The sequence below is a fragment of the Chenopodium album genome, chromosome 15 (genome assembly GCF_948465745.1).
Source record: "Chenopodium album chromosome 15, dcCheAlbu1.1, whole genome shotgun sequence".
In the NCBI taxonomy this organism is placed as follows: domain Eukaryota; kingdom Viridiplantae; phylum Streptophyta; class Magnoliopsida; order Caryophyllales; family Amaranthaceae; genus Chenopodium; species Chenopodium album.
Genome location: NC_137848.1, coordinates 50,700,902 through 50,722,295, shown reverse-complemented (window position 1 = coordinate 50,722,295; position 21,394 = coordinate 50,700,902). Strand labels below are relative to the sequence as shown.

General features: G+C 32.1%; 4 protein-coding genes across 4 annotated transcripts; 3 read left to right on the top strand and 1 right to left on the bottom strand.

Annotated features, from left to right (window-relative positions):
* Window positions 1-3,904: 3,904 nt before the first annotated feature.
* On the top strand, window positions 3,905-6,046 carry LOC145581372 (UDP-glycosyltransferase 85A3-like). The gene is made up of 4 exons (XM_081638390.1): window positions 3,905-4,237; window positions 4,326-4,401; window positions 5,431-5,726; window positions 5,846-6,046. Exons 1-4 carry the CDS (start codon window positions 3,905-3,907, stop codon window positions 6,044-6,046), a joined length of 906 nt encoding a protein of 301 aa, XP_081494516.1.
* Window positions 6,047-7,831: 1,785 nt separating this feature from the next.
* On the top strand, window positions 7,832-13,539 carry LOC145582502 (7-deoxyloganetin glucosyltransferase-like). Its single transcript, XM_081639491.1, has 2 exons — window positions 7,832-8,425; window positions 12,463-13,539. Exons 1-2 carry the CDS (start codon window positions 7,915-7,917, stop codon window positions 13,407-13,409), a joined length of 1,458 nt encoding a protein of 485 aa, XP_081495617.1. The 5' UTR covers window positions 7,832-7,914; the 3' UTR covers window positions 13,410-13,539.
* A 233-nt stretch (window positions 13,540-13,772) lies between these two features.
* LOC145583304 (uncharacterized) lies at window positions 13,773-16,351 on the top strand. Its single transcript, XM_081640530.1, has 3 exons — window positions 13,773-13,931; window positions 15,277-15,406; window positions 15,831-16,351. Exons 2-3 carry the CDS (start codon window positions 15,283-15,285, stop codon window positions 16,205-16,207), a joined length of 501 nt encoding a protein of 166 aa, XP_081496656.1. The 5' UTR covers window positions 13,773-13,931; window positions 15,277-15,282; the 3' UTR covers window positions 16,208-16,351.
* LOC145583303 (protein NRT1/ PTR FAMILY 3.1-like) lies at window positions 16,310-19,535 on the bottom strand. Its single transcript, XM_081640529.1, has 4 exons — window positions 19,387-19,535; window positions 18,686-18,903; window positions 17,743-18,302; window positions 16,310-17,423 (listed from the first exon to the last, which is right to left on the bottom strand). The coding sequence occupies exons 1-4, from the start codon at window positions 19,490-19,492 to the stop codon at window positions 16,493-16,495; spliced, it is 1,815 nt and encodes a 604-aa protein (XP_081496655.1). The 5' UTR covers window positions 19,493-19,535; the 3' UTR covers window positions 16,310-16,492.
* Between the last annotated feature and the right edge of the window lie 1,859 nt (window positions 19,536-21,394).

Genomic DNA, 21,394 nt, shown 5'->3' with positions numbered 1-21,394 from the left:
GGCCAGTGACTCAAGTAGAAATGAGAAAAAAAAATGACTTAATGTAGGGATTGATTATCAGTAGTTCATTGATTGAGTTGAATTATATTTAAAAACTTTACATTCCATTTAAGAATAAAAAAGTTGTCTATAAAGTAGATATCATTATTTTAAGAGGTTAAAAATGTATGATTAAGACATCTATGTAAATAAATTCATTATTACTCATTAAATCGTTTTATCTTAAAATTTTATGAAATTGATATAAATAATAAGATTTGTAAGACGTGTATCGCATGGATACTATGCTAGTTAAACAAATATTTTTGCTCACTTTCGTCTAGCTGGCATTACTAAAGCTACTTCACGGTGCATTCTAACGATTTTAGGGAGTAGTGTCTAACTTTAACCCATGGTATATTTTGTCTGTATCCAATTGAGTTAAAATTATTTCAAATTACTCAGACGGGAGTTAGTGGGTTAGGGCATGAGCAATAGAATAAACCTCTAAGAGGTTTGTTTACTTGCCACATCATCATCATACAAACCCCACACTTAACAAACCTCTAATCAACAATAAACAAACTGTTCAAAGGTATATGAGACCTACTTACAACTCATTAAATTTATCTAAACAATAAAATAGGCCCTAATAAGATTTAATTTTTTTTTAAAAAAAAAAGGAGAAAGTGGGCCATTTGGAGAAAAATGAACCGGTTTGTATATACAAACCTGTTGCTCATTTTGCTCTTCCCACAATAAGGCTCTGCTCTGCTCTGCTGAGCCCTGCTCTGCTCAAATAAAATCTGCTCTGCTCTGCTCAAAAGAAATCTGCTCTGCACTGCTCTACTCTGCTATACTCTATTTTCAAATAATAATTAATATTCTATTGATGATAATAATTTATTATATTGAAAATTATAATAATTATTAATAAAATAATTATAATAATTATTAATAAAATAATTATCATAATTATTAATATTAATGATAATTAATATTTATTAATCATAATAATAATTAATAATAATAGTTATCATTATTAATATTTAATAATTCAAACTATGAAGAATTAATATTTAATAATATTATTAATTAATAATTTCTAATAATTATAACAATTCTTTCAAAAAAATAAATAATAATAATAATTAATAACAATTTCTTTTATAAAGATTTGATATTAGAATCACAATGTGTAGAAACATTATATATATGTGGGTATTGATTGTTAGTTCATTGAGTTGAATTATTTTTCAAATCTTTCCATACAATTTAAGAATTAAAAAAAAAAAAAGGTTGTTTTCAGATAGTATTTTGTATATCATTATTATATTTAGGGTATAAAATATATGATTAAGACAAATTTATAAGTAAAATCATTATTACTCATTAAATCATTTTATTTTAAATTTTTTGTGAAATAAATATAAGTAAACTGTTGTATTTTATCTTTCTACTATTAACATATGTTAAATATGGTATACATATATTTATGTTTTCACTCACCTAAATCAATGATATATACACTTTGTAATAGTAATAGTAATAGTAATAGTAATAGTAATAATAATAACAACAACAACATTAATAATAATAACATTAATAATAGTATAAATAATAATAATAATAATAATAAGGAAAATTTCACATTTGCTACCACTGAAAGCAGCATGTTTCACATTTGCTATCCATCAAAAATTTTATTTTATTATACTACCACTCAAACACACAAACTTTCATAATAACTACCACTTAACAGATTCTGTCAAAGAATCGTTAAGTGGGTCCCACTGACTTAACTAACTCTATCTAACTCCCTCTCTCTCCCCGTAACTCCTTCCTCCCATTCTCTCTCTTCCCCCGTAAGCCCCCGTAACTCCCTTAGCCACGCAAAATCCACCAGCTGCTGCCACCTCCAATTACACACCACCACTCAACCACCACGACAACCAACAGGGCAGCAGCACCCACCTGCAATTAACGCCAAATCACCTTCAATCCTCCCACCAAATCAGCCTCCCCTGCTGCCCACACAAAGCAGCACCCTCCGACTACCAACAACCACCTTCGCCACCTGCAATTACCTCTAATTCGCACCACAATTACCACCACGCAACAGCTACCTCTTCCAGCAACGCCAACAACTCCAGCCACCTCACGCAACACCACCGCACCACCCTCCAGCAGCAGCAGCAAATACCAGCCACTCCTCCACACACGCAGCCTCTCAAGCAACTCCGAGCAGCATCACCACCAGCAGCACCGCCTTTAATTCGAACCTCAGCAGGTGCGGCCGCATTCGCAGCCCCCACGGCCGCACGTAGCTTGGTCTGTTTTGTGCGTGGCTTGGAAGCTTAAATTTTGGGCCGTTGATTGATGATGATGAGTGGTTGGGATTACTCGGTGATTGAGGCTTGATGCGTGAGAATCATGGGATTAATTCCCATTTGATGAAGCAGCGAAGTTGCTGATTTGTTTTGGAGGAAGGAGTTACGGGGAGAGAGAGAGAGTTAGATAGAGTTAGTTAAGTCAGTGGGACCCACTTAACGATTCTTTGACAGAATCTGTTAAGTGGTAGTTATTATGAAAGTTTGTGTGTTTGAGTGGTAGTATAATAAAATAAAATTTTTGATGGATAGCAAATGTGAAACATGCTGCTTTCAGTGGTAGCAAATGTGAAATTTTCCTAATAATAATAATAATAACAACATTCATAATAATCACATTAATAATAGTATTAATAATAATAATAATAGTAACAATAGCAATAATAGTAATAGTAATAGTAATAATAATAATAATAATAATAATAATAACAACAACAACAACAACAACAACAACAACAACAACAACAACAACAACAACAACAACAACAACAACATTAATAATAATAACATTTATAATAATGTTGAAATCTGCTCTGCTCGGCTCGGCTCTGCTCTGCTATCCTGAAATCTGCTCTGCTAAAATTTAATCTGTTCTGCTCTACTGACCCCTGCTCTGCTCTGCTCTACTCTACCCATAAGCTCAAAACAACAGGGCCTAAGAGGTTTGTTAACAAACCTCAAAATTGTTCCCACAATCCCAATGACAAACCTCTTATTGTGGATGCCCTTACTCTCCTCTTTACTAGTTTACTGTCCTGCCCTCTCTCCTACAACATCCTCTAATGTTCATCGTGAAACAGCGTAGCGTTTCCAGTGCATACCAAAGCAAACCAAAGCGATGGCTTTGTTATTTCGAACCAATTGTGGGTTCTCCAATTGTGGCGTTGGTTTGCCTTTGTAATCTAACTCCGGTGGCTGTCCAATTGTGGCGGTGGTTTACTTCAGCTGTCAAAATTGTGTAATTTTGTTTCCTTGGTACTTACTCGTAGTAGCAAAATATGGAAAATTGGTTATGATTTTGGGTAATTGGGTCATTAATAGCAAAATCAAACCAATTCAGACACAATAGCTTTTCAAACGCTTACCTTTGAGCTTTGAATATACTCCGAATTACAGGGCCACCAATGATCAAATCAAAACATTGACGGATCCCAACAACAAACATGGCCTGAGATTGAAGTTCAGGTAGTTAATTCAACAGAGAAGAACAATTGAAGATCTTCACTAATTTCGAAGACAGTTAGGTAAAACCATTAACTATGGTCAAGGAGTTTCACTCTAACTGTCACGAGCTAATTACAATAATACCCCTTCTTTTTAACTGGAAATGACCAGAATACCCCTAGATGAACATCTTAACCGGGGCCTGCTCAATAATTTATTGCTCTAAATGAATGCTACGGAGTAGTTCAGATCTACTATCAACTCGCTTCACTTCTTTCTCTCCTGAAATTGCAAACTCCACTACAAAAATAATCAAAGATATCATATTGTTCATATATTTTATTGTCTATAGTATAGTAAATTTACTAATAATGGAAAATCATGTTGTTTGTGTACCATTTCCCGCACAAGGTCACATAAGGCCTATGCTAAAACTTGCTCAACTCCTTCGTTTTAAATTCGATTTTAGCATAACTTTCATAAACACGCACCACATACACCAAACCTTGTTCAAAGATCACCATCGTTCTTCTGGTAACAAGACTCATCCCTTCTTTAGGTTTGAGTCTTTACCAGAAGACGATGATCCAAAAGATATTCTTTCTGTCATCAACTCTATTGTCACTAACAAAATGGAGCTCCCGCTTAAGGAGCTCCTTGTGACAAAACTAGACAATTATAATAGTAATTGTTTGCAACCGCGAGTTAGTTGCATGATTAGCGATGTTGGTATGTCTTCTTTTACACTTAAGAGTGGCTCAAGAATTGGGGATTCCTGCTGTACTTCTTCAGACTGCTAGTGCTTGTAGCCTTTTGGCTTATTTCCATTGTCGCCAACTTCTTCACAAGGGCATCATACCCCTTCAAGGTAATATACTTTGGTTTTGAATTTTAATCACCTTAATTAATTTGTTTTTTGTTTTACTGTTACTTATGAATTATATTATTGTTTACAATCTAATGGTCTAAAAGGGCTTTTTTTTTTTTTTTGAAGGGGAATGGTCTAAAAGTTCAATTATGTAGCGGTGCAATTTATACATATTCCAACAATATAAATTAGTTATCTAAGGACATTAGTTAAGTGATGAGTTACAATAATAAAATAAAAAATATATATATATATAAATTGTAGACACCATGCATGTCATATAATTATACTCCCTCCGTCTCCTTTTAAAGGTCTCTTATGGGCATTTTTCACGGAAATTAATAAACACAAATAAAAATAGTTTAAGTACATTGAAAAAGTAAATTGACATTGGATATGCAAAAAAGTAAAAACAGAAAGTAATAAAAGTACATAGGAAAACAAAATTTACATGGAAAAGTTAAATTTGAACAAATATTGTTGCAAATTGGAGAAAATTTTGGTAAAAAATTAATATTTATGGTTGTTGGAAAAAGCAAATGGGGTGAACATTTTGGGACTAAAATTTACCCATAAGAGACTATCATTTGGGGACAGAGGGAGTATAATTATAGGAGATCGACATTATCGCACTGGAAAAAAAAAAAAAAAAAACACCGACAAGACAACAACCATTGTATATGTCATGTGATACAACACCCTCCCTATTAACAAATCAAAATTGCACATTGATTTTTATTTCTTACAACAAAATCCCAACATACATATTCACCTCAAACTCCGTATACATCTTTTGAACGAACAAAACATTTATTTTCTTTGAGGCCTCGTTAGCCTAATATAATATATGTCACATTTTCCCACGAAAATAATACAACTATACAAGTATGTCGTTGTACTTTATGATGAAGTGATAATAATAAATGAGTAACATATTTGAATTGTGTTCAAGTCCAAAACTATGCATGATTTCCAAGTTGATATTTTTATTTTGTCCTAAAAATAAAAATTTTGATGTTTATTTTTCAGACCAAAGTTGCCTCACAAATGGTTATCTTGAAAAGCCAATAGATTGGATACTAAGTTTGAAGGGTATATCCTTAGAAGACATGCCAACTTTTATTAGAACAATAGAGCCAAACGATATTAATCATATGATGCTCAATATTGTTATGTCAAATGCAAATAGAGCTCTCAAGTCTCAAGCCATCCTCATCAACACATTTGATGCCTTTGAACAAGATGTCTTAGAAGAGCTTTCCACCATTTCTCCTAACATTTATCCAATTGGACCCCTTTTATTAGAGGATTCTTTACGCATTGTGGTTGGAATTCAACAATCGGGAGCATAAGTTATGGGGTGCCAATGATTTGTTGGCCATTGGTCGCGGACCAATCAACTAATTCTTGGCATTGTTGTAATCGTCTTGGCATTGGTATGAAGATGAGCGAAGAAGTTAAAAGAGATTATGTTCAAAGGGTAGTAAAAGAGTTGATGGAGACAAAAAATGGTATAGAGATAGGGAGGAAGGTTGCGAAGTGGAGAAACATTGCAATACAAGTAACCATGAATTCACATGGATCCTCGTACGATAATTTGAACAACATAGTTAATGATGTATTAAAAGCTAAAATCAATAAGTGATTTTTAATCTTGTATGTTGTCCATCATGGGAAGGTTACGTTAAACTCAAAAATAGTTAATTATGATTATATTTGAAATATATTGTAACGTATTGACATTTATTTTAATTTATTAATCAAAGCATACTTAGGTCATGTGTAGTTCACCTTATTTTTACTTATTTTAGGAAAAAAAAAAAAGTTCAGATCAAATCAAATCAGATTAAAAAAAATAAAAATATAAAAAAAAATTCAGACCATCATTGAATGTATAATTTTTATTGTTAAATATCTTAAATTTTGTAATGAAAAAAATTATGAAAATTACATTATAAAAGGATGCACATTATTACGAATCGAACAAGACCCTAATTGATATGTTTCTTCTTTACAGATTATCATATGCATAAGGTCAAAGTTTGGTCAAATTAGATAATTAGACAATTAGATCAGATCAAACCAAATCATATTATACCATATCAAACCAAATCAAATCATATCTTATCACATTAGACAACTCAACAAAAATAAAATAAACTAAATAAGCCCTTAATCATAAAATTAAAGTATTATTTGCATGGGACATTATGGTCCTGTCTCCTCTTTATTTTTCATTTATTTATTTATTTTTGAGATGCAAGATGATGATAAACAAACATAATCTTAAATCATTTATTAATGAAATACAATAATGTAATTACATATTTTAACGTGGAAAATTAATGTAAAAACATAATTATTTCTTCTCTATGATGATATAGGCAAGTTTGATCTACTCCCCTATTTTCTTCACTATGATATGATATAGGCAATTAAGACAAGCTTAGTTAATCTCTAAATAGTTTTATGGTTTCTCATGTTAACGGAAGGGAAATTCGGTACATCTAGTAGTTAGATGGGATACGGGTGATAACTCTGAGACTAGTGGAGGTTGATTTGTAATAAATTCCTATCTAGTATTTCCTTCGAAAAAAAAAAGGGCAAAAACCCGGGTGTGAACAGGATGGCTTGTTTACAACTTTACAAGGAGTGAAGGAGCACCGTTGGCCGTTGTGGGGTTGGGAAACATTTTGGAAAAGACAATTTTTCAAGAATTCACGTTATATATTGTAAAACCTACTACTCCTACTAGGCATTAAATATTTTGTAATTACGGAGTATTTGGTTTAAGTTTACGGGCCTGTTCACTTCAGCTTAATTTCAGTTTACTTTAATTTAATTCCAATCAATTTAGTTCAGTTCCTAATTTCCTTCTCTCATAAAATATTCATTTTAGCAATATTCAGTTCACTTCAGCTCCAATCAGTAAATATGAACAAGCCCTACGTCTACTTACTCCGAAATTCCGAATAGTATAATAAAACAATTATTGTCTAGAAAATGTAAACTTATCCTTTCCATATTAACCAATTAAAATTGTAAACACTTTGACTATTTTTTTTTTTTTTTTGAAAAAGTTTTTGGAACTTTTTTTTTTTTACTTTAATTAATCACTAACGTATTTAAAATAAATTTTATCATAAAATATGTTTTTAAATAAGTATTAATATGAAGTTTTATAATACGGATCATAGTATCAACTTTTTATATAATTTTTTATTTATATTTATTTAGATCAAACTAGTGTATTGGACTATTGGTATGTATGTTGTGTCAAATTTATTTATTTATTTATTTATTTTTTTTATTTTTTTTTGGTGAAGGAACGTATGTTGTGTCAATTATTCTAAGGGAGTATGAAAAAAAATACTCGTATATATATATATATATATATATATATATATATATATATATATATATATCACGTCTCTTCTTTGCTTCCACTTTCAAAATTGTAAACACCACCACAAAAATATTCGAAGAGATCATATATTTCTATAGTCTATAATAATGGAAAATCATGTTGTTTGCATACCATTTCCAGCACAAGGTCACATACGGCCTATGCTAAAACTTGCTAACCTCCTCCATTTTAAATTTGATTTTAACATAACTTTTATAAACACGTACCACATCCACCAAACCTTGTTCAAAAATCACCATTCTTCTTCCGATAACAAGACTCATCCCTTCTTTCAATTTGAGTCATTTCCAGAAAACAATGACCCGAAAGATCTTCTTTCTGTCATCAACTCTATAGTCGCTAACAATCTGGAGCTCCCGCTTAAGGAACTCCTAGCGACAAAACTTGATAGTAGTAATAATAGTAATAGTAATAGTAATTTCTCACAACCGCGAGTTAGTTGTATGATTAGTGATGTTACTATGTCATGCTTTACACTTAGAGTGGCTGAAGAATTGGGGATTCCTGCTGTGCTTCTTGAGACTGCTAGTGCTTGTAGCGTTCTAGCTTATTCACATTGCCGCCAACTTCTTGACAAGGGTATCATACCCCTCCAAGGTACTACGTTTTTTTTTTAATAGTTCTTATTTTACCAAGTAATATAATTCACACTAATTTGCATTGTTTCAATTTAATGGTCTAAAAGTAATTTACTAAATGGATGCAATATATATTTGTTTGAAGTTAATGGTCTAAGTTTATTTAATTGATGCAATTATCTATAATCTTACGATATATTATTTGCAATTTGATAGATATATTATTGTGGGCTTGTGGCTGGTATCAATTGATTATTATGTCGTGGTCGACTTTCTCAAAAATAAAAATGATTAGGAAATTTTACGAACAACTACCGCAAAAGTTTCAACTTTTGCCAACTTTTGCGAACAACTATCTTTATTTATTTTTTTTTCAAACAAATACCCCAAACTTTGTATTTGTTTTGTTAACACTACCAGTTAACGATGGACGTTTCCTTGCCGTATGTAGGGCCCACCCTAATTCGTTCAATATACAAATAAATGAATAATTAACCAGAAATCATAAGAAAGATTAAGAAAATGAACGAATATGACCTAATTTTTCAATCCTAATAGCATGAATTCGATCTCTAGGTGAGCAATTTCACCTATGCCCTAAATTTTTTCGAAGACAAACATTCAAAGAAACAAAGAGTATCTAATTAGGGGGAAGATCGTTAATATAAAGGAGAGATAGTTGGAGGAAAAATGACGAAAGGTGGGCCCCACATACGGCAAGCAAACGTCCCTCGTTAACTGGTAGTGGTAACAAAACAAATACAAAGTTTGTGGTAGTTGTTCGAAAAAAAAAAAAAAAAAAAGGTAAAGATAGTTGTTCACAAAAGTTGGAACTTTTACGGTAGTTGTTCGCAAAATTTCCAAATGATTATTATTAAACATAATTTCAGAATGTAGAGTATGTCCGAACAAAATTGGAGCAACAAGGGGCCAATGCATGAATCGAATAAAAGTCGATAATATGATAAATTCCTCTATTTTTTTTTTTTTTTTTTATTTTTTGTATGTTCCTACCCGGCTTACTCTTTGATTTAATTCAGATTTAGCTTAGTTCTAAGTGGTTATTTTCAAATCCCCTCTCAATTGGAGATCAAACATGCTTTCCTTCCTACAATTACAACCCCAATCAACGCGTACTGCACCAACAACAAATTGGAATGCGAGCACCAAATTTATTCTGTACCACAACCACCCTTATCATTATCCTAATCCATCACCGTCTTTATTTAAGTCTCCCATGTTCTTATTTGTTTCATTTAGAAGTATTATAAATTTCTTTCATTTTTTTTTAATTGCAACACTTCAATATTGTAGTCATATGAGATTGTTTGATGAGCCCATAAAAGTGTTGTCCCATATTAAAAAAGTGTAGAGGAGTGTTAGGATGTTATGTGTATCTCATATTAAAAAAAAAAAAAAAAATGTGTCAATTTTATAAAGCTAAGGGGCTATTCCTCTAGCTCATTGTCATATGGTTTTAAGGTAAAACCTCCTAGCACTTATAAAGTGGACACTTATGGCGTGTGCAGCCCAAACCCCTTTATCATTTAGATTCGTCTTAACGTTTGCTTTGTTAAAATCTAACTTTTATAATTTGAACGGATACACAATTATTAATAACATAAACAATTGAAGTTATATTGTGCATGAACAAATGTGGAAATAAAAACAAACGTAAGCTAAGTAAAAAGAAACTAAGGGTCTGTTCACTTCAGCTTAATTTCATTTCAATTCAGTTCAGCTCTAATCAGTTCAGTTCAATTCAGCTCCTAATTTTCTTCTCTTATTAAATATTCATTTCAGCTCTATTTAGTTCAGTTCAGCTCCTAATTTCCTTCTCTTATAAAATATTCATTTCAGCTCTATTTAGTTTAATTCAGTTCAGCTCCTAATTTCCTTCTCTTATAAAATATTCATTTAAGCTCTATTTAGTTTAATTCAGTTCAGTTCAGTTCAGCTCACTTTAGTAAATGTGAGCAGACCCTAAATAATGTAAACAAAATCCAATACTCTAGCTATTGATAATTATATAAAAAATTAAAGACATACATTTCTGATATCTTGTTTGCTTTTAAAAAAATTAACAATAAACTTTCTTAAGGTATTGATGCTTCAAATAAAAAAAACATTGAAATCATGTATAAGTCAAATGGAGTCTATGGATGGAGACAGGTGAATTGAAAAAAAAAAAAAAAAATTAAATTTTCACTGCTATTGTTAATTTGAAACATTTTTACCGCATATAGTTTTATCTAGTTAATCTAAATTTGTTAAATATTTTGCAGTAGAGTTTTGTTAAGGAATTAATCATCAATCAATCAATAACATAATACTAAAACAGACACCAGGAATGACACGTGTCAATTTCTGGTGTAGTTTTTTCCCTCCAAAAAACCCTTCCCTTTTTTGCTAAAATCTTCTCTGAGAAGTTTGGTATAATATAACTATCATAATATTATTTCAAATATTTTATACGTATCTTTTATAGTAAATATATTCTTTTTAGTTATTACTTCGTTTTCCATAAATATTGCTCTGTATGACAAATGTTTAATACATCATAATTTTTCTCATGCAATTGATTCATATAATTTAAATGATGATTATATAAAATAAAAGATTTGTACTACACAAATTATTATCAAATTGGAATTTTGATTTTTTTTTTTTTTAATACTTTAATTGGTTTTCGCCTAATTATAATATGAAAAACCTAATAAAAATATGAAAGGAGTTTAGCAACATAGCATAACATTATAAACACTTTATCTATACATGTAATCATGTAAGATATTTTGATTAAATACTTTGTATTTATATCTCCAATACTTTCATATAGTATTTTAATTTAGGGAAAAAATTGACTAAATATCAAAACAGGGTTATCATTTCTGCCCATGAAGTGTAGTACACAATTTTAAAATACTTATTTGATTAATAAAAAGAAAAGTTTATACTAATTTATCATTGAATTTTTAAAACACTCATATGGTCTAACATGTAGATGTAGTTTTAATATACTCATTTCTCTAGTTGACTCTTCCGTTATATTTCATGTTCTGTCATTATATACGCAAAATAATAAAATAATAAATATGCTATAGATGTATTTTGTCTATGCTATTTTTTAATATATTTTTTCTTTTATTATTAAATTTAGTGAAATAACCGTGCATGACACGGGACCTATTCTAGTAAATGATTAAAAAAAAGTGATAGTATTAGTGGATGAATAGTTATGTAAAAGTAAGGAAAGGGAAAGAAAAAAAAAAGTACAAAATTACTGAGTATGGTACAAGTGAAGACCATGTGATGAGAGCGATAGTGTTTTCATTTACGGAAATGTTGTAATTAAAAAAAAAATATTAGATATTTGACTTTAACAATGATATTAAGAGTAATAATGTGAAAATAAGAATAATATACTACCTCCAATTTTTTAAATTGCAACTTTGGAATAATACCCAAAGTTGCAACTAAAAAAAATCAGAGGTAGTAATTGGCTTCTACCAAACAAAATAATAATAATATAAATAATAATAATAATAATAATAATATAATTGACTTAAGAGGGGGGGGGGGGGGAGGGATTAATAAAGGTCACATAACACATAGTTATGCTTCGCATATTTTAGCTAAATTAATGTGTAGTCGTGATATTTAAGTGAAAAGAATAAAAGAATTAACATATTTGTGTTAAAGTCCTATACTTATGATTTCCAGGCGTATTTTCTTAATTTTATCCTAACTATAAAAGTTCTCTAATTTATTTTCTGTTAGGATTCTATATATATATATATATATATATATATATATATATATATATATATGTATATAGATCTTATGGTTTCATATTTAGGTAATAAAATATCTTAATTTTTAGTTTTTTTTTTTTTTTTTTGAAACCATATATCTTAGTAATATTGTCTAAGATTAGGAATGTTTACCTATTAGAGTTTTATATTGTATAGGTTATCTTTTGTGGGCTATATATGATGGTCAAGAATATCAATACAGCTTAAACACTTATCTGATAATTATTTTGTCATTTTTCAGACAAAAGTTGGTTGACAAATGGTTATCTTGAAAAGACAATAATAGATTGGATACCAAGTTTGAAGGGAATATCCTTAAAAGATATGCCAAGTTTTATTAGAACATTGAGCCCAAATGATATGAATCATATGATGCTCAATATTGTTATGTCAAATGCAAATAGAGCTCTCAAGTCTCAAGCCATCCTCATCAACACATTTGATGCCTTGGAACAAGATGTTCTAGAAGATCTCTCCACCATTTATCCTAACATTTATCCAATTGGACCCCTTAATTTGATGGTGGATCATCATATATCTAAAAAGGATACCATTAATATTGGACCCCTTATGAATAGTGATGAGTATATGAAATGGCTTGATTCTCAAGAGCCTAAATCTGTTCTTTATGTAAGTTTTGGCTCCCTTGTTGGAAAAAACCAAGAAGAATTTATTGAACTTGCATGGGGGCTTGCAAATAGTCTTACAAAGTTTTTATGGATTGTGAGATCTGATCAAGTCATTGAAAAGAGTTGTGCTATCGAATTCAATCGATTTAAGGAAGAGATAAATGGTAGGGGTGTGCTAGTCACTTGGTGTGACCAAGAGCAAGTATTGGCGCATCCTTCCATTGGAGGGTTCTTTACACATTGTGGTTGGAATTCGACAATCGAGAGCATAAGTTATGGGGTGCCAATGATTTGTTGTCCATCGGCCTCAGACCAATTGATTAATTCTTGGTATTGTTGTAATTGTCTTGGCATTGGTATGAAGATGAGTGAACAAGTTAAAAGAGATCATGTTGAGAGGGTGGTGAAAGAGTTGATGGAGACAGAAAATGGTAAAGAGATGGGGTTGAAGGTTGCAAACTGGAGAAACTTTGCAACAGAAGTAACCATGAGTTCACATGGATCCTCATATGATAATTTAAACAAAGTAGTTAATAATGTATTAAAAGTACATCAATAAGTTAATATTAATCTTGTATGTTGTTGATCATGAGACAATCAATATCTTGTAATGGTAAATAGTTACTTATGACTGTTTGAAGTATCTTGTAATGTCTTGACCTTTAATCAAAGAAACCTTAATGAAAACATTTTTTGGCACACAAATCGGAAAAAAATGAGACAATTAACACGTTATTAGTACTTTTGAGATGTAATTTGAAATTTTTTTTAAATGGCTGAAATTGGCAAAATTTATACTTTCAATGTAATTGGCAAAATATATGATTTATATGGCTGCAATTGGTAAATTTTTCAAAAATGGAGGAAGTATTAAATTACTCCATAAATGGTTGACTTGAATTTGAAGTCTTTGCATAAGAAGATGATTGTGATGACAAAAACGACGTCGTATAATGATTCAATCAGATGACAGCGTTTTTGTATACCATCTATCCGCGAATTTCTACAAATCGAAAACCCTAATCTGCGACTCTTCGCTCCAAATCTCATCAGACATCTTCATCTTCTCTCTTTCGTTGAGGTAATCTTCCTTTTTTCTTGCAAAGTTGCAATTATATACTTGTACGATTATTGCCTTTATGTCAATTAATTACGAATTTGAAGTCTATTTATTATTATTTTTTTTTTTTTTCAAATATGTAAGATTTAGTTCGTAAAGTATTGGGAAATTTTATCAATAGAATTTTTTGGAGATTACATTGAGTTTAATTTTTTTGGGGAAATGGATGAATTTTTATTTTTATTTTTATTTTTTTTTTAAAAAAAAAAAACGGATATGGATGAATTCTTATGACTTATACAAGTTCTTCGTATTATCTAAGTATTCTCCTATGATGAGAAAATTGGAAAAATGAGATTTTTAGAGGAGATAGAATAAGCTAAGTGTCAATTTGGATTTTTGGATTTCGGGTTTAAACTGAAATGTGAGTGATGCTATGAGTTTGTTGTCAAATTAGAAGGTATGTAGAATCTATGATGAATTGTTGAGTATAAAAGGAGAAATGAGGGTTCCAAATGAACTGCAAGTGAAAGTATTGAGCTTTCGTGTTGTTGGGATTTAGACATTTCAGGATTTCGTGCTGTGCTACTTGAGGGATGTCGGGTTTTCGTGTTGTGCTGATTGAGGGATGTCGGGTGTTTGTGCTGTGCTATCTGAGGGATGTTGGGCTTTTGTGCTCGGCTAACTGAGGATTTTGTGGCATTTATGATGTGCTATTTCAGGGATGTCGGGGTTTTGTGCTGTGTGGTAATTGAGGGATGACGGGCATTTGTGCTCAGCTAACCGAGGATTTTGTGGCATTTATGATGTGCTATTTCAAGGATGTCAGGGTTTTGTGCTGTGTGGTAATTGAGGGATGTATTGCATCCGTGCTATGGTAATTGAGGATGTATTGCATCCGTGCTATGGTAATTGAGGATGTATTGCATCCGTGCTATGGTAATTGAGGATGTATTGCATCTGTGCTATGGTGAGGAACATATGGCTTTCATACCGTGCTATATGAGGGAAGCTGAGTTTTGTGCTGTGCTATTTGAGGGTTCGGTAGAATAAGGATTATGGAAGTGGAGGCAAGCTTTAGTGAGTTTTGTGTTGTGCTATTTGAGGGTTCGGTTGAATAAGGATTATGGAAGTGGAGGGCAGCTTTAGTGGAATAGGGAGGGTAGAGCTATTAGTGATGCGTTGGGTGACGTTGGGTCAATGTGTGCAACCTTCTATTGTGCCATAAGGACTTTGATTTTCTTTGGTAGTTTTACGTATGCCATCCAACTCATTTGTGATTTATGTTTTTGTTATAAAAAATGCAGTGTTAGTTTGTGTGTTTATGTTCTAATTATTATTTTTTTTATGGATCCTCTTGGTTCAGAAAACCATGAAAAGACCATGGAGTGATAAAGAAGATGAATCATCAGATGACGAATCATCATCTAGTGATACTGAATCAGAGGCTGAGGATGAGCCTGGAAAGTCAAAGTCATCACGAAAACCTTCTGGAGGTACTTAAGTTTTTGTTGTTTTCAATTCTTTTTTGTTTATCGGTGTGAAATAATATGCTTCAAAAAGATGGGGAAAGAGTTCTTTTTCCTCATATGGATAGTGTCTTTGAGATGGCTGGAAAAATTCTTTCATGTTATATAAAGGAAATTGATCATCTGGGTTTTTACTGAATTCAAGTGAACTTCCTAGAATACAACCCTAAATTATGGTCTTAAATTCAAGTGAACTTCCTAGAATACAACCCTAAATCATGGCATTAGGGTCAATGTGAGGCAGAGAAATGTATAAAATATGAGGATTTGTGCTGATCATGGAAACCTCAAATGATTTAGAGCAGTTCATATCCTTGTGTCTGAGCTCCCGAAGTAAATATTTCTCCTGAATTTGCTTGTTATATATCATAGTTTAGCTCTTTATATGCAGTGAAATCTGCAAAACGAAAAAGCGGTGGAATTGATTTTGAAGCTTTGAGCCGCCATGGTTATAAAGGAGGCCTATCTGTCCTGAAAGTGCCTCCACCAAAGGAGGATCCAAATCGAGACTGGACTTGGTCTACTGGCAAGGATAGGAAAAAAGATCAGGAGAGTGAGGAATCATACAAAGAGCGTCAGAAAACAAGAGCTGCTTTAGCAGATGGAGAAGAGCTTGCAACTGCTATAACTCAGAAAGAGAAGAAGACTTTTGCCCAGAAAGAAAAGAGAAAGAGAGACCTCGGCCAGACTAGTAGAGGAAAGAATTATGTTGAAGAAGAAAAGAGAATGTTAAGGGATAGCGGTGTATATTCTGGATTTGATTGTTGAAGAATGCAGATATTTCTCTAAATCGGAAAATCTTAACTCCAAGTAGGTTGCTCTGTTTGCGCTATTTTGTGCGTAGACAGATCCATGTTCTGGTGTACTATATTGTAGGTTGAAGATGCATTTATCATAATAATACTTGCACAACTTACAAATTTGCTTTGTTATTAAGCTATAACTAGTTATATGCAGGTGACTAAGCAGAGGTTTTGTGCTAATTAAGCGTGAAATATGATTACATTTCTATCAATTATACATTTAACCCTGCTATTTCTAGTTTATCGAATTCTATTTGCCTTTCGAGAGTTCAACTTTGCTATCCTTGTCTACTAAAACTTTTGACGATGGAGAATGGGTACATAAATCCTCCCCTTGCTCATCAGAGTCTTTGACCTGCTCCAAAGGCTTATATGTGTATAACGATGCACATATAACATAATATATGAGATTTATTACTTGTATGCCGGAGACAAGCAAGAAGTAGTACTCCAACCTTCCCTTGTTGATGTTCCTATCAGGAAGCCAATTGTGTTCTTTTCCTGTGTAACCATGAACCATCGAGACTACCATCGTCCCTAAGTAGTTTCCTACTGATGTCGTTAAGCAATAGAGTGCAACAGCGGTGCTTCTCATGCTCTCAGGTGCTTGATCGTACAGAAACTCAAGATGACCGACATTCATGAAAACTTCTGCTAATCCATGGAGGCAATATTGTGGGACTAACCAAAAGACACTGATGGGAATAATAGCCATAGGACTGTCCAAAAGGTGGTAATGAGTAGCAACTGATTTCCTCTTCTTCTCAACCAGAGAGGCTACAAGAGTTGCGACTATGTTGATCACGTATCCTATCCCCATCCGCTGTAAACATGATATGCCTACTGGATTTCCTGTGAATCTACGTACAAAAGGAACAAAAACACGTTCATAGACAACGAGCCCAATGAGCATGGTCCCAATGCTAAATATTGAAAGACTAGCTGGAGGTATTTGAAATGAAGGGGAGAGGTGACGGTCCATTGTCCGAGCTTGTGTGAGCACAAAGCTGCCTTGATGAGATGATGCAGTCACTAGCAGAATTCCAGCTGCCCATATCGGTAACACCCGGATGATAGATTTCAGCTCTTCCACTCTATGGACTGTAGATAATCTCCATAAGTTTGGTGGTTTTGAATCTTTTGCTTCTCCTTCTGTTACTATTGCTGCCTTGTCGAGCCACCTACAGATAAAAGACCAATATTACTCTAAACTGTAAGTTTTCAACGAAGATGAAGCTTTGTTATGGCAATATATATGTACTTTACATACATATGCAATGTGCCATTATAATATACATAAAACTTCATAAATATTTTGATTGGACATACAGCCAGATTTTCTGTAAAATTGCAATATTATTGGCAGTACATTTGATGTGTGTTAGTAAAATTTCGAGATTTGTAGTGATTATATACTTTCTTAGCTAGTATTGTACTTTATATGACTCTAGAGTGATTCGGATCAACAAAATAATCCTGGTATTTGTATAATAAACTTACGTGAACTGTTCAGAGTGCAGAAGTCTTCCATCAGTAGAGATAAGAGCATCAAGCTCCTTGTTTTGGTACAGCAAACTACGGTCAGCAGGCAACGGAGCATTCCTCTTCTTCCAAGCAGCAACAGCAACTTGAAACATTCTAACCAAAGGGCTTCCTGCAGGCTTATGTTTGAGGTAAAGCGGATATCCGATCACAAAGGCTATAACCGAAATTGTCATAGCCATTGTTGGGATTCCGAGCCCCCAACCCCAGCCCACATTGTCCTGGATATAGACTATAACAGTCAGTGCAGTTAGTGTGGCGAGTCCCATGAAGAAGTAATACCAGTTGAAGTAGTTCCACTTGCGCCCTGCAACGCCGGACTTGCTCATGTCAAACTGGTTGGCTGCGAATGTCACCACGCAAGGCCGGATGCCACCCGTCCCTATAGTTGTTAGGAGGAGAGCCATGTATAATACCCAAAGTTGTTGTGTTGATGCTTCTTGGCAGTTCACTTGTGTTGGGCACGGCGGAGGGTGGAGTTTCGGAAGAATGGCTGTCATGGTAACACTGAACATCCCCTGCAACCATTAGAGACATTAGAAATTGTACTATGTGTACACAATTCAAAGGGCTAAAACAAATTTCTACATAAAACATGAACTTTATTATACCATCATAACTGGCAAGTCTTCTTATTTTCTAGTGCACTTTAAAAGATTTGTCACTACAAATTCTTAGATGGGTGTGCAAAATATGTCACACTATATGACTTGTTAAAATATTAGATATATGTCAAAAAGGCGGAAACTACTTATGATTGTCCTTTGAGAGTCGACTATAAATCCACTCTCAGAGATACGTGTATCACCTCTCGACTCAGTTCATATAGATATCATTCCGTATCTAATAAATAAATGACGATAAAATAAAAGGATGAGATTGAAGATCGAGTAAAAAATACCAATTGATAGAAGATAGAACCAATAGTAATAGTCCAAAATTGGCCAGCAAAAGAGTCGGCAATCAAAGCACCAATAAGAGGAGTAAAACTAGCAGTCCCCCCAAAATTGGTGAGTGTATTGGAGGCTTGTACAAGAGGCATGTTGAGTTGTTGGGTCAAGTATGTTATCATATTTGCATGAAATCCAACTCCAGCAAATCTGTCGCATATTTCATTTGCTGCAAAATTACAAATAACTCAACTGTTAGCATTTATGAATCAATAATGCTACTAGTACTAGCTTTTGTCACTAATTGAATTAGCCACATAGCTAAAATTTAACACTCGTGTTAATGTGCACATGAAACTAGTTTCAGTATTCGGTGCAAGATTTAAAAATAGCGAAAAAGTTGACGAATTTAAGTTGAAACATGGAAAATATAAACAACTAATAAATTATTCGCCGTATTAAATTAGCATTAAAAAAAGCCAACATTTTTTTCAAGTCCTTCTAGATTAGCAAGTTAAACTAAAATTATGGTAAGAACAATTATCCAAATCCAACTCAAGACTACAAAATTCCACACATAGTAAAAGAAGATTGTTAACTTATAAACAGAATTCAAAGTGTCCATTTGCTACTTAAACTTCCATTCAGAATTAATAGTCATGTTGACAGAGGAAGTAACTCGTAATGTATGTGAAATTGTTAAGAAACTCACCGAGAATGAAAGGCAATGTTCGAATCCCACCACGCTTCTTCTTCTTAGGACTATCTTCAATCTTTTCTTCAACATATCTTACATCTAATTTCTTCTCCAAATCCATTGTTGATCTAAAGTTTTAATGAATGAAGCTAAGAGTTATTGTGAGTTCTAGAAGAAGTTTAATGAAGGGTGGTATTTATAAGCAACAACAAAGCTAGGATCAGTGAATGAACGTGCATGGTGCCTGAGTGTGAAGTGAGGCCCACCATTATTGTGATTGATATTATTCACTACCTTATCCCTCAGTTTTATTACTGCGTTGCATTATTATTTTTAGCTTTCTTATGTTCTAGTGATGATGGATATACTAGTATATTTTCTTATAAACTTCATTCGATCTTCACCAACTACCAATCCATTTTTAATTCACGAATTAGCTGTCACATTGTCTTAAGATTCATAATATAATCACTCATGGTTAAAGATATTGCAACTTTTATCAAAAGATTATTCCTAGTAATATATTCATCACGATCATCAATTTTCAATTTCTCACTCTCCAATTCTCTATGTTAGGCCCTGTTTTCTTCACCTTAAAAAAATAATATTAAGTAAAAATAATTTCAGTTCAGTAAAAATAAGTTCAGTTCAGTAAAATTAATTTCAGTTTTGTAAAAATAATTTCAGTTCAGTAAAAATAAGTTCAGTTCAGTAAAATTCAGTTTTCTTAAAGAAGAATTATAATAGAAAATCAGTAAAAATAATTTCAGTTCAGCAAAAATAATTTCAGTTTAGTAAAATTAATTTAAGTTCAGTAAAAATAATTTAACTTCAGCAAATATAATTTTGTTTCAGTAAAAATAATTTTAGTTCAGTAAAAATAAGGTGAAGAGAACGGGGTCTTAGTAGGAAAAAATGATTTTGGAAATTTGTCATAAAACATTGTACTTATTATTATTGCTTCTTTAATTTCCTATTTTATGTTGTAACAAAACACTATTGATGCACTATTTTTTTTTTTTTACTTCTAAGAACGAAAAGGCATTGTTACGTGGGATCTTGCTATATTAATTATAATACGATATATGCTTCTAATTTACTTGGTAATGTGGTTGACAAGCATTAAAAAAAAAAGGCTTGCAAATTAATTAAAAACAAAAGTATTTATTGTGAGAAAAGCATGTTACAAAATATCAACACCAACATTGTACTTTTGCACCTAAAAATTAGATCAAATTTGACTTTGTGGCGAAATATTATCAAGGGTTAGTTTAGTTTCAATTATTATCAAAATTTATTAGACCTAAAACCTAATTTTTTTAAGGTAAAGAGAACGTACCCTACAGCATAGTTGGAGTAATGCATATTATAAATCTGATGAAGATGTGATAAAAACAATGCAGTACTGAAAATTCTAGAGATCTTGTTTTAAAATAAATGTTGTGCCCTTAATTTTATGAATTAAATAAACTCTACATATCTAATAATTTTTAGGGCGACACACAATTTAGATAAACATAAAAATACAATTTAAACTCATTGCTGAAAAAAAAAACTACTCTCTTAATGAATGTAGTAGAAGAAATATGAAAAAATGGACAATTGAAGAAGAAAGATTGAACAATTATGAGAGTAAGATAAATGATAGAATTGTGGGAATTGGGCTTTGAAAATTTGGAGAGATTTTAGAACATGGTTTTAGGTTGCTAATAATAGGAGAGTGAGTGTATGTCCCATATTTTAAGAAATCTTGTCAACAAAAAAAATCACAGAGTAACAAATGAATTCCAAAAGAGTTGAGAGTGAGGGGTAGTTCAGGTGATTAGAGCTTTCTACTTGATTCAGGGGATTTTGGAATTGATTCTCACAAAGACAATCGTACAAGACACATCCCTATATAATACTTCTTCGTAACTGATTGCTAAAGTCAAATATGATCTACAAATCCAGTATATAATTAGATGCCAAAGGGGGTAAATAAGATTTTCTATTATAAGTATGGACCAATCTAATAATATTGTAT

What these genes read in the sequence shown, in the direction of transcription:
- LOC145583303 (XM_081640529.1), bottom strand. Translation starts at nt 19,492, where the DNA reads ATGGATTTGGAGAAGAAATTAGATGTAAGATATGTTGAAGAAAAGATT. An exon ending in AACATTGCCTTTCATTCTCG is followed by an intron (nt 18,904 to 19,386) that starts GTGAGTTTCTTA and finishes GTAATTTTGCAG; the next exon opens with CAAATGAAATATGCGACAGA. An exon ending in CTGCACTCTGAACAGTTCAC is followed by an intron (nt 17,424 to 17,742) that starts GTAAGTTTATTA and finishes TTTTATCTGTAG; the next exon opens with GTGGCTCGACAAGGCAGCAA.
- LOC145581372 (XM_081638390.1), top strand. Translation starts at nt 3,905, where the DNA reads ATGGAAAATCATGTTGTTTGTGTACCATTTCCCGCACAAGGTCACATA. An exon ending in GTAATTGTTTGCAACCGCGA is followed by an intron (nt 4,238 to 4,325) that starts GTTAGTTGCATG and finishes GTACTTCTTCAG; the next exon opens with ACTGCTAGTGCTTGTAGCCT. An exon ending in AGGATTCTTTACGCATTGTG is followed by an intron (nt 5,727 to 5,845) that starts GTTGGAATTCAA and finishes ATTGGTATGAAG; the next exon opens with ATGAGCGAAGAAGTTAAAAG.
- LOC145583304 (XM_081640530.1), top strand. Translation starts at nt 15,283, where the DNA reads ATGAAAAGACCATGGAGTGATAAAGAAGATGAATCATCAGATGACGAA. An exon ending in ATCACGAAAACCTTCTGGAG is followed by an intron (nt 15,407 to 15,830) that starts GTACTTAAGTTT and finishes CTTTATATGCAG; the next exon opens with TGAAATCTGCAAAACGAAAA.
- LOC145582502 (XM_081639491.1), top strand. Translation starts at nt 7,915, where the DNA reads ATGGAAAATCATGTTGTTTGCATACCATTTCCAGCACAAGGTCACATA. An exon ending in GGGTATCATACCCCTCCAAG is followed by an intron (nt 8,426 to 12,462) that starts GTACTACGTTTT and finishes GTCATTTTTCAG; the next exon opens with ACAAAAGTTGGTTGACAAAT.